Source organism: Bufo bufo, chromosome 6 (genome assembly GCF_905171765.1).
Source record: "Bufo bufo chromosome 6, aBufBuf1.1, whole genome shotgun sequence".
NCBI classification, from domain to species: Eukaryota; Metazoa; Chordata; class Amphibia; order Anura; family Bufonidae; genus Bufo; species Bufo bufo.
This window is the reverse complement of record NC_053394.1, coordinates 432869916-432882691: the sequence shown is the minus strand read 5'-3', so window position 1 is coordinate 432882691 and position 12776 is coordinate 432869916. Positions and strand designations below refer to the sequence as shown.

Below are 12776 nucleotides of genomic sequence, written 5' to 3'. Positions count from 1 at the left end.
ATCCATCCAGAGACATTGTAATTACCTGACTTCTAACATGTGCATAATCACTCATTGTGGAGGATATTAGTGGGAAAGCACTAACCAGTCATTAGTTCCATACATGATCTATACAAATCCAGCATCTGTGCACTTCATATTTATGATCGTAACCATCGTTGTACAGGAAAAATCTCCTGTTACCGAATGGAAACTATCAACAAGCAGGTTAGCTGCTGATGACGGATCTTATTTTGTCAATTTCACTAGAGTAAGCTCCTGTTAATATATCATAAGGTCCCCAGTATTTGGACCTCTCCTAGGAGAAGTTTTTTTTTGTGGGAACACGTGTGATGATGCAGAACGGACAGTGCGGAGCACAAGAAACCATAGAGGTCGTCGAAGATGTGGATACTACCCTAAGACTTGTTGGTAGCCAACCTGTCCAACCTCCTGGAAATTCGAGACGCCGGACCTGACAATCTATTGTTGTTTTCTTCTTGAGCCTGCAGACAATGATGTATTCTTAGTGATGGAGTCTTTTACAATCATTTTTTTTCTGTTTTTTAGGATTCCAACCTCACGTTGTACACAAGCAAGCCCGACCTAACGCCATGCTTCCAGCAGACGGTCGTTGCCTGGATCCCCTGCATCTACCTCTGGGTCATACTGCCATTTTATACTATTTATTTAAAATATAACAGGAGGGGATATATTGTGCTGTCGATGCTGAGCAAAGCCAAGACGGTAAGGATTGTTCGGTCTTCCATAGTATGTGTAGGTAGGGAATGGAAACATCACCATAGATAAGACCTAACAATTGTTATCATTGGTTCCTGTTTTGCAGCTTTTCGGGGTACTGCTCTGGTGCGTGTGTTGGGCCGACCTGTTTTATTCTTTCCATAGCCTCATACAGAACGAGCTTCTACCTCCAGTCTACTTTGTCACCCCACTCATAGTCGGGATTACTATGGTTTGTATCAAGCTCATTTCTAACGCATGGTTTTGTAGACTTAGGGGTCTAGTTTTAAAAAGTTTCAGGGTCAACATCCACATTAATGTTCACACATATGTCTAAGAGCTTCATCCAGATACTGTAGATATTGATGTCATTGGTGATATGGATCCACCTGGGGTCTCACTGGCAGCACTAGAGTTGACAAAGTGGACATGTCATCAGAATCTCTCAGTAGTGCAGCCTCAGGCCTGTGACATCAATCAGTCTGGATGGAAGGAAAATATTAAGAGAGGGCCTCCTCCGATTTGGTGGTTCCATAAAATATCTGAGCTCCAGAAATCTCCAATCAGCACTGAAGGGTAGGGAAGTCCTTTCTCTGACATGAGATTGGTGGAAAGCCCCTGACTTTTTTGCTTTCTTTTGCAGATCGCGGCAACAATACTTATCCAGTACGAAAGGCTGAGGGGTGTCCGGTCTTCAGGGGTGTTGACAATATTTTGGTTCCTTGCAACACTGTGTGGCATTGTACCGTTCCGCTCCAAGCTCATGTCTTCAAGCAGTGAGGTAACGGGATGGGATTGTAGTCACCTGAAGATTTCATTGCTATTACTTATCCCATCTCATGAACCATGTCTCGTATTTTCCCTGTGTTTAGGGCATCACGGACAGATTCCGCTTCACCACGTTTTTTATTTATTTCTCTTTGCTTGTGGTGGAGCTTATTCTTTCCTGCTTCAAAGAGGCGCGACCTTTCTTCTCTCCCATCAGCTCGGACTGTGTGAGTCCATATTCACTACTGATCTACAATTGGCTATTGGTTTAGAAACCCACTCTGAATGTCATTTAAATCTTCTCCTCAGAATCCCTGCCCCGAATCAGACGCGAGTTTCCTATCAAGATTAATATTCTGGTGGTTCACCAAGTAAGTAATATGAGATCATAAATAGCCTTAACTGCATAAGCGGGAGACTTTCCCCGGTCCATCTGTGATTGTTTGACGGCCTTTTACCTGCCCATCAGTGACTGCCTTGAGACCATCTTCACTCATCAGGGATTGTTTGACAACCTTAAGTCATATACCCACCAGCCAGTGACAGGCTTAAGACTTTCTTCAGCCATTACTGAATGATTGAAAGCCTTGAGATCTTCCCTTGCCCATCCCAGCTTTGAGAGTTTCCCCCACCCATCAGCAGTAGATTGACAGTCTTACTTTCATGAGCCGGAGACCTTCTCCCACCAACAGGGAGTGAAAGTTCTATCTTTTTCATCTCTTAATGACAGCCTTTAGACAATCCCTCAGCCATTAGTGAGTGCATGTCAACCTTGAGCTATTCCCCTCCAATTTGGGATAGTTTGACAGCATTGACATGTCTACCACCAACCGTCCCCCTCCCATCAGTGAGTGACTGACCGCCTTGAGACCTCCCCTGCCCATCAGTGGTTGGTTGACAGCCTTATTTTCAATGGATAGGAGATACCCCACCTACAGAGAGTGGCAGTCTCTCTTTATCTGCTTCTGAAGGCCTTGCAAATGTCTGATTTTCGGATTTGATATTTCCTGTTCACTTAGGATGGCTATACTGGGCTACAAAAGACCTCTGGAAGACAAGGATCTTTGGTCTTTGAATGAAGATAACACATCTAAAATAGTAGTGTCCAAACTGGTAAAAGAATGGGAAAAAGAGATTAACAAGATAAGGTATTTTATATATCATGTAGCTGATCAACCTGCAAGATCGCCCCCGAGTCTTTACTAACCTTCTTGCAGATATCTTGGGCTTGACAATTCCCATGTATGTATCAGCCCTTCTAATGCATTAGAAAATATGACCTATGTTTTGAACCTCAGATTCATCGAAGGACATCAAAACAAAGACAGACGTCTTATAAGCAACCAGGGTTGTAAGGGGCACATGGCAAATATTTGAATGCACCCCCACAAGCAACTTCACAGAAACCCCTCTCCAATGGATGGTCAAGAGCACCTACACTCACCATATAACCTCCTACACACTCAATAGTTATGCCCTTTTAGTGCCCCTTCACAGTAGCCTCATAGCAGTTACATATGTTCCATTAGTGCTCCCACACAGTAGTTATGCCCGCTTCACAGTAGCGAGTCTTCTTAGTGGCCCCTTCGCAGTAGCTTTCTCCCCTGATATCACTGCATCATGCCTGCTGGCGAGAGCACAGGCAGGGGAATGAGGCCTTGCCCTTCATGGACAGACATCCATTACACCCTGGGCCCCATAGCAGACACTATGGCTGCTACATCGGTAGTTCCGTTTCTGAGAGTACCACTGTTAATACATCACAACATCCAGGCCATATGAGGACTTCATTCACATAGTAATACTGTGTTGGTTTGGGTCTTGCGAAAACTGTCCATGTGTCCTTCTTTCTGGCCAGTATAGAACGAGCATGGGTTTTATGATTTCCCCTAATTCTTTAATGTTGTAGGGCAAGCGAGGTAAAGCTCCCCAAGACTGAGGAGGTAGAGCTTAACCATGTGGATGAAAAAATCTCTGAGTGCGATGTCCTGATCGAGAGCACCAAAAAGAAGATACAGCGTTCCTTCTTAAAGATTCTGCTGAAGATCTTTGGCCCTTTCTTTTTAATCGGTTCCGCATTGAAGTTGTTTCAGGACCTCCTGTCTTTTGTGAACCCTCAGTTACTAGGGTACGTTCACCCAAATTAATCTATGAAGTGGAGACCATTATGATAATCGGAGAAGTAGTTTTATTATTATTACTATGTGAAATCAATCTATGGTCATGACTGATTCATCATATCAATGATCAATGCTTCCGTCCCTTTATAGGGAATTTATTCCAGGCTTTTCCACAATGGAACATAACAAAAAAGTAGGTCTTCTACTGGATGTGGACATGATTTCCTTATGTTTGTACAAATCTTTTCCTCCAGGATTCTCATTGACTTCATTAACAATGAACAAGCTCCATCATGGTGGGGATTCTGTATAGCGGCTTTGATGTTCATCACCTCTGTAACCCAAACATTGTTCCTCCACCAACATTTCCAGTATAGCTTGGTCACTGGGATGCGGCTGAGAAGTGCTATCACTGGCATCATATATAGAAAGGTGAGATCCACCAAATGACGAATCTGTGTGTTCCTCACCCGATGATTAGTGGACATCTCTTGTAGATTCTGCCATATGCTGGCCAGAGAGGTCCCATTGTGATGGGACTTGTTCACAATCTACAGACAGTTTTCTTTATTTCTCATGAAGGTAGACTGGACTCCTCACTGGGGACAAGCATTGCCAGACATTACTGACAACCCCCTATCCGATAACCTCTATTTAGTGGGTGGCCATCCTGTTTGCTCCTTGTGTAGGGTCTCTGCCTCTGGATTCAATGTCTACAGTCTAGGACCTCACTCTGATATCGTTTTCTTGTTTTCCTCAGTCGCTGGTCATCACAAATGCCGCAAAACGTTCCGCTACGGTTGGAGAAATTGTCAACTTGATGTCAGTGGATGCTCAGCGTATCCAGGACCTGACCACTTACCTCAACATGCTGTGGTCGGCCCCTCTACAGATCTTCCTGGCACTTTTCTTTTTGTGGCAGGTAAAACACCGATCTATAGAACTGATAGAACCGATGGATGGAACTGACAGATAGAGCTCATAGATAGAACTAATGTATAGAACTAACAGAACTAATGTATAGAACTAATGGACAGAACAAATAGATAGAACTAATTGCACTGAAGCACAGAACTGATAGAAAGGATTAAAAACAGAACTAATAGAACTAATGTACTGAACTGATAGAACTGATAAATAGAACAGATGGATAGAAGTGATAGAACCGGTGGATAGGACTAACAGATAGAGCTCATAGAACTAATGTATAGAACTAATAGACTAATGGACAGAAGGAATAGATACAACTAATTGCACTGATGGACAGAACTGATAGAACTTATAGAACGGACTAAAAACAGAACTAATGGAACTAATGGACTGAACTGATAGAACTGATAAATAGAACAGATGGATAGAAGTGATAGAACCGATGGATAGGACTAACAGATAGAGCTCATAGATAGAACTAATAAACGAATGGACAGAAGGAATTGATAGAACTGATAGAACTAAAAAACTAATAGAAATAACAGATCGAATGAATAGGTAGAACTAAGAGAACTGATTGATAGAATGAATAAATAAATAAATGAATGGATAGGACAGATGGATAGAACTAATGGAAATAAGTAATGGATAGAACTAATAAAACTAATAAACAGAACTAATAGACAGAAATGATTAATGAGTGGATAGAACTAATAGACAGAACCTCTTAGCCTCAGCTAATTGTTTACTACATCCAGAAATTGCTGTCCATGCACCTAAAATGAAATCACCTCCTGCTCGTAGCTGTGTAGATCTCAATCTTAAAGAGGACCTCTTCCCTCTCCTGACAGGCCTGTTTTAATAGCTTCATGCGTTCCCCATGTGATAACACTTCTGGAGCATCTATTCTTATGGCTCTATGTTGTGCCGTTCCTTTATTATTTCTACTAGAAGTTATGAATGAATTGCTAGCAGTCTGCAGTAAGGGTACAGAGGGGGAGGTAACCAGTTGGGGGTGTGTCCCTGCACAGACTCTATCCAATCAGTGCTGCCATTGTCAGACTGTGCAGGTACACCCACCCGACTTGTTACTCCCCCTCAGTACCCTTACTGCAGACTGCTAGCAATTCATTCATAACTTCTAGTAGGAATAATAAAGGAATGCCACAACATAGAGCCATAGGAATAGATGCTCCAGAATTGTTATCACATGGGGAACGCATGAAGCTATTAAAACAGGCCTGTCAGGAGCGGGGAGAGGTCCTCTTTAATTTATGTCAGAAAACTGGAGAAAATGTGCCAATGGCCCCGCCTACACTCCAGCCCCGTCACACCCCCTTTTTTGGAAATTGACAAGCGTGACATAGATTCATTGTGGGTCTCTTCCTCTTCCAGACCCTGGGGCCGCCCGTGTTTGCCGGAGTCGCCATCATGGTTCTTCTCATCCCCATTAATGCCTTTATAGCCTTGAAAATCAGGGCCTTCCAGGTAGGTGACAACTATTTTAGGGGTTCTCATCTTCTGCTCTTTATGGTGACTTTGATTTATAATAGGGTGCAGGCATATCACAGGTAGGTGGGGATTAGTCAGGGCCTGAGCCCGCTCCATATTCACTGGGACCATGGCATTTAAGTGGTTAAACAGAGGGGGAGGGAGGCGGAGCTCTGAGCACGTGTCATGGCAGCAAGAGGCCTAGTGAAGCCCCCCCGACCCAAGATCTTAGTGCTCCCATTACATCCTGATAGAGGCAGGGTGTAATAGAAGAACGTCACAATACAGTGGTCAAATGATCGCAGGTTCAAGTCCCCTGAGAGGACGAAAACATTAAAAAAATTAACGAAAACATTTCCCTATTTATCCCCACACGGTGACAATATGGTGTCACCACAATCGTTGTGACTGAAGAATAAGATGAACATGTCATATTTCCTCCAAGTGAACCCCGTAAAAACAAAATCCAAAGACAATGGCGTTTTTTTTATTCAATTTCACACATTTTTTATTTTTTTTGTTTCACTGTACATTATATGGAGCAATGAAAAAATACAAAAAACAAGACCTCACATGACTGTCGAGGAAAAATTCTAATGTTATGGCTGTTAACCCCATGGTGACCTCCGCCGTACATGTAGGGCGGAAGTTGCCACTTTAAAGATAACAATAAGGGATTGGGTCAGCACAACCTGCTGCAGGTGCAGATCACTATGGCGAAATACATATACAAATGGAAAATGCAAATGTGATCGCACACTACATCCAGCACTCTGCCCTCCATGCTGGATGAGACATTGGTTTATATTTTGGCCAAAGCATAGTAAGCCACTCACCGCGTCAAGGTCGTCTCATGAGTGGTCCCTAACTCTTGTTCCTACCTGTTCATGGGCCATGACAGCCACATAAAATCCAGGGAATGCAGGTCAGCATGCAAGCCAAGTACACTTTGCTTGTAACCCCGTCCGGTGCCATTACAGCTTTCATCGGATCCAGGGATGCAAGTACCAACATGCATGCTGAACCTACCATATACTTCTCCTGGAGCCAGATGGCTAATGGTAGGTTCTATACAAGCAGACTCAGTTTTATACTGACTTTAAAACCAGCCTCCAGGACAGATTGACTGGTCAGGTGTGCAATGACTCCAAGGAGATCGCCACGCCTCCAATATATACTACAAAGAAAAAAATAAGGGGTTGGGTCAGCACAACCTGCTGCAGGTGCAGATCACTATGGCGAAATACATATACAAATGGAAAATGCAAATGTGATCGCACACTACATCCAGCACTCTGCCCTCCATGCTGGATGAGACATTGGTTTATATTTTGGCCAAAGCATAGTAAGCCACTCACCGCGTCAAGGCTGTCTCATGAGTGGTCCCTAACTCTTGTTCCTACCTGTTCATGGGCCATGACAGCCACATAAAATCCAGGGAATGCAGGTCAGCATGCAAGCCAAGTACACTTTGCTTGTAACCCCGTCCGGTGCCATTACAGCTTTCATCGGATCCAGGGATGCAAGTACCAACATGCATGCTGAACCTACCATATACTTCTCCTGGAGCCAGATGGCTAATGGTAGGTTCTATACAAGCAGATGAAAGCTGTAATGGCACCGGACGGGGTTACAAGCAAAGTGTACTTGGCTTGCATGCTGACCTGCATTCCCTGGATTTTATGTGGCTGTCATGGCCCATGAACAGGTAGGAACAAGAGTTAGGGACCACTCATGAGACAGCCTTGACGCGGTGAGTGGCTTACTATGCTTTGGCCAAAATATAAACCAATGTCTCATCCAGCATGGAGGGCAGAGTGCTGGATGTAGTGTGCGATCACATTTGCATTTTCCGTTTGTATATGTATTTCGCCATAGTGATCTGCACCTGCAGCAGGTTGTGCTGACCCAACCCCTTATTTTTTTCTTTGTAGTATATATTGGAGGCGTGGCGATCTCCTTGGAGTCATTGCACACCTGACCAGTCAATCTGTCCTTGAGGCTGGTTTTAAAGTCAGTATAAAACTGAGTCTGCTTGTATAGAACCTACCATTAGCCATCTGGCTCCAGGAGAAGTATATGGTAGGTTCAGCATGCATGTTGGTACTTGCATCCCTGGATCCGATGAAAGCTGTAATGGCACCGGACGGGGTTACAAGCAAAGTGTACTTGGCTTGCATGCTGACCTGCATTCCCTGGATTTTATGTGGCTGTCATGGCCCATGAACAGGTAGGAACAAGAGTTAGGGACCACTCATGAGACAGCCTTGACGCGGTGAGTGGCTTACTATGCTTTGGCCAAAATATAAACCAATGTCTCATCCAGCATGGAGGGCAGAGTGCTGGATGTAGTGTGCGATCACATTTGCATTTTCCACTTTAAAGATAACGCCCACTCGCGTATGCAGCGGGCACCAAAGCCGTCGGGTTTCTGCTGTTTCAAACAGCAGAGACCCACGGCAGATGTATGCGATCAGCCCTACAGCTGATCGCATACATTTAACCCCTCACATGCAGTGGTCAAATGTGACCATGGCATCTGAGCGGTGCGCAAGCGGGAGCCGCGCATTCCCGCACACACATAACAGCTTTCCTCGCCTGATCGGGGAATCTTTTACGGTATAGTAATAGCCGGAAGTCTCAAGCAGGCTTCGGGCTATTACTAGAATATACCAATACAGGCCAGCAGGTGGCAGCACTGTATTGGTATATTGTAAATGGAGTGATTGCCAGTTATAGTCACTCAAGATGACTTACATTTTTTTTTAAAAAAGTTCAAATTACCCCCCTTTCCCGGAAATCAAAATACATAACTAATAAATGGATGGTAAGGGTCCATTCACATGTCCGCAAAATGGGTCCGCATCCGTTCCACAATTTTGCGGAACGGGTGCGTACCCATTTATTTTCAATGGGGGCCACAAAAGATGCGGACAACACTTCCCCCTTCTAGGGAGTAATAGTACTGCACTGCTCCCTGCTGGGGAGTAATGGTACTGCACTGCCCCCTGCTGGGGAGTAATGGTATTGCACTGCTCCCTGCTGCAGGGTAATGGTACTGCACCGATCCCTGCTAGGGAGTAATGGTGCTGCACCGCACCTGCTAAGGAATAATGGTACTGCGCTGCTCCCTTCTGGGGAGTAATGGTACTGAACTTCTCCCTGCTGGGGAGTAATGGTACTGCACTTCTCCCTGCTGGGGAGTAATGGTACTGCACTGCTCCCTGCTGGAGGGTAATGGAACTGCACCGCTCCTTGCTGGGTAGTAATGGTACTGCACTGCCCCCTAATGGGGAGTAACCGCTCGCTGCTGGGGAATAATAGTACTGCACCTCTCCCTGCTGGGGAATAATGGTACTGCACCGCTCATTGCTGGGGAGTAATAATACTGCACTGCTCCCTGCTGGGGAGTAATGGTACTGCACCGCTCCCTGCTAGAGTGTAATGGTACTGCACTGCCCACTGCCGGAGAGTTATAGTTCTGCATTACCCCCCGCTGGAGAGTAATGGTTTATCCTGCTTCCTGCTGGTGGGTAATGGTCCTGCACTTCCCCTGCTGGAAAATAGTGGTGCAGCTCTGCCCCCTGCTGGAAAATAGTGGTGCAGCTCTGCCCCCTGCTGGAGATTAGTGGTGCAGCTCTGCCCCCTGCTGGAGATTAGTGGTGCAGCTCTGCCCCCTGCTGGAAAATAGTGGTGCAGCTCTGCCCCCTGCTGGAGAGTAGTGGTGCAGCTCTGCCCCCTGATGGAGATTAGTGGCGCCGCTCTGCCCCCTGCTGGAGAGTAGTGGTGCCGCTCTGCCCCCTGCTGGAGAGTAGTGGTGCATCTCTGCCCCCTGCTGGAGAGTAGAGGTGCAGCTCTGCCCCCTGCTGGAGATTAGCGGTGCTGCGTGCCCCCTGCTGGAGAGTAGTGGTACCGCGTGCCCAGACTCCACCCCTCCTAATATTAGAGTTTCCTGGATTTCAGGTGGAGCTGATGGGGTACAAGGATGCCAGGATTAAGCTGATGACTGAGATCCTGAACGGTATGAAGGTCTTGAAGCTTTACGCCTGGGAGCCATCCTTCTCTCAGAAGATTCTGGAAATCCGCAGCAAAGAGCTCAATGTCCTCAGAAAGTCAGCGTACCTGAACGCGATATCTACCTTCGTATGGACCAGTGCACCATTTCTGGTAAGTCCTGAGGAGCAGTAGACATAGAGGTGGAACTACAACCACCAACATGTGCCAGAGAGGATCCCACTGATATCTCCCTCGCTTTGTTCCAGGTGGCGCTGACTACGTTCTCTGTCTACGTGTCTGTGGATGACAAGAACATTCTGGACGCAGAGAAGGCCTTCGTCTCCCTCTCTCTCTTCAATATTCTAAGATTTCCCCTGAACATGCTGCCCCAAGTCATCACCAACATTATACAGGTAAAGTCCTCTAATCCAGCATCCAATAATCCAGAATCTGTCATAATCCAGTTATTCAGAATGTGTGATATCTGATACTCCGGCGCCTATGTGGTCCCTTTAATAATCCAGCATTTATCTGGTCCCGATAATACTGATATCTGATAATCCAGCACTTGGGTATATCCTTACAGTACAATTCCTTTAATCTGGCACGAACAGAACTTTTAGATGCTGGATTACAGGACAGATCACTTGTATTGGATGCTTTGACTCTGGAGTATAACCCTCACTCTCATACTCCAGGCCGCCGTCTCTTTAAAGAGGATCCAGACCTTTTTGGGCCATGATGAGTTGGATCCGGCCGCAGTCAACAAGGAGAAATCAATGACCGGTGAGCTCATTTAATCTGGAATTTGATAATCCAGAAAATCTGATAATCTGGCACCTGTTTCTAGCAAAACACTGCACTGTAAGGAGGGATTGACTGTCCAGCAGAGAAGAGCTATTAAGGTACGTGTAACGCACTTCTTCTTCTCTCTCATTCCCAGGCGTCGCCATCGCGGTACAGAACGGGACCTTCAGCTGGGCAAAATCCAGTGATCCAGTGCTGAGCAAGTAAGAAAACGCATCGCCATGTCAGGCGGATGATGAGTCTTATAGATACTAAATGAAAGACCCTAAACCTGCGCCTCCCCCATGATGCCCCCTGGTGGACAGTATGGGGACTCTCTTTACTGTACAGTCTCTGAACATTCCTCTCTTCTACCCTCAGCATCAACTTGCTGGTCCCCTCCGGGTCCCTGGTCGCCATCGTTGGTCAGGTCGGCTGTGGAAAGTCGTCGCTGGTGTCGGCTCTTCTGGGAGAGACGGAGAAGATAGAAGGAGATGTCTCTGTGCGGGTCAGTGGGATTAACCATTTGTGCACTGTTCACAATGCGCATTCAATAGGATTTCATCATTGCAACTAAGTGTTCTGCGCTGTGAGATTACGGAGTGTGAGGATAACCTGTGCGGGTACAGAGGAGATGACGGCTGTGCGGCTGCTGTAACCTGTGGTGTATTATGGGTACAGAGGAGATGACCGCTGTGCGGCTGCTGTAACCTGTGATGTATTATGGGTACAGAGGAGATGACCGCTGTGCGGCTGCTGTAACCTGTGGTGTATTATGGGTACAGAGGAGATGACCGCTGTGCGGCTGCTGTAACCTGTGATGTATTATGGGTACAGAGGAGATGACCGCTGTGCGGCTGCTGTAACCTGTGGTGTATTATGGGTACAGAGGAGATGACCGCTGTGCGGCTGCTGTAACCTGTGGTGTATTATGGGTACAGAGGAGATGACCGCTGTGCGGCTGCTGTATCCTGTGGTGTATTATGGGTACAGAGGAGATGACCGCTGTGCGGCTGCTGTAACCTGTGGTGTATTATGGGTACAGAGGAGATGACCGCTGTGCGGCTGCTGTAACCTGTGGTGTATTACGGGTACAGAGGAGATGACCGCTGTGCGGCTGCTGTAACCTGTGGTGTATTATGGGTACAGAGGAGATGGCTGCTGTAACCTGTGATGTATTACGGGTACAGAGGAGATGACCGCTGTGCGGCTGCTGTAACCTGTGGTGTATTATGGGTACAGAGGAGATGACCGCTGTGCGGCTGCTGTAACCTGTGGTGTATTATGGGTGCAGAGGAGATGACCGCTGTGCGGCTGCTGTAACCTGTGGTGTATTATGGGTGCAGAGGAGATGACCGCTCTGTGGCTGCTGTAACCTGTGATGTATTACGGGTACAGAGGAGATGACCGCTGTGCGGCTGCTGTAACCTGTGATGTATTACGGGTACAGAGGAGATGACCGCTGTGCGGCTGCTGTAACCTGTGATGTATTATGGGTACAGAGGAGATGACCGCTGTGCGGCTGCTGTAACCTGTGATGTATTATGGGTACAGAGGAGATGACCGCTGTGCGGCTGCTGTAACCTGTGGTGTATTATGGGTACAGAGGAGATGACCGCTGTGCGGCTGCTGTAACCTGTGATGTATTATGGGTACAGAGGAGATGACCGCTGTGCGGCTGCTGTAACCTGTGGTGTATTATGGGTACAGAGGAGATGACCGCTGTGCGGCTGCTGTAACCTGTGGTGTATTATGGGTACAGAGGAGATGACCGCTGTGCGGCTGCTGTAACCTGTGGTGTATTATGGGTACAGAGGAGATGACCGCTGTGCGGCTGCTGTAACCTGTGATGTATTATGGGTACAGAGGAGATGACCGCTGTGCGGCTGCTGTAACCTGTGGTGTATTACGGGTACAGAGGAGATGACCGCTGTGCGGCTGCTGTAACCTGTGGTGTATTATGGG

At 46.6% G+C, this 12776-nt stretch overlaps 1 protein-coding gene across 1 annotated transcript in view; it reads left to right on the top strand.

The window, feature by feature from the left end:
* The window catches only part of ABCC3 (ATP binding cassette subfamily C member 3), a 67223-nt gene that overhangs the window by 40653 nt on the left and 13794 nt on the right, over positions 1-12776 (top strand). Inside the window, exons 2-16 of the mRNA XM_040434754.1 lie at positions 550-726; positions 827-952; positions 1364-1501; positions 1593-1715; positions 1798-1859; positions 2508-2636; positions 3398-3616; positions 3863-4040; positions 4369-4530; positions 5934-6026; positions 9993-10196; positions 10292-10438; positions 10724-10811; positions 10969-11035; positions 11193-11319. Coding sequence (XP_040290688.1) covers positions 550-726; positions 827-952; positions 1364-1501; positions 1593-1715; positions 1798-1859; positions 2508-2636; positions 3398-3616; positions 3863-4040; positions 4369-4530; positions 5934-6026; positions 9993-10196; positions 10292-10438; positions 10724-10811; positions 10969-11035; positions 11193-11319 — 2040 coding nt within the window. The remainder of the gene's footprint in view (positions 1-549; positions 727-826; positions 953-1363; positions 1502-1592; positions 1716-1797; positions 1860-2507; positions 2637-3397; positions 3617-3862; positions 4041-4368; positions 4531-5933; positions 6027-9992; positions 10197-10291; positions 10439-10723; positions 10812-10968; positions 11036-11192; positions 11320-12776) is intronic.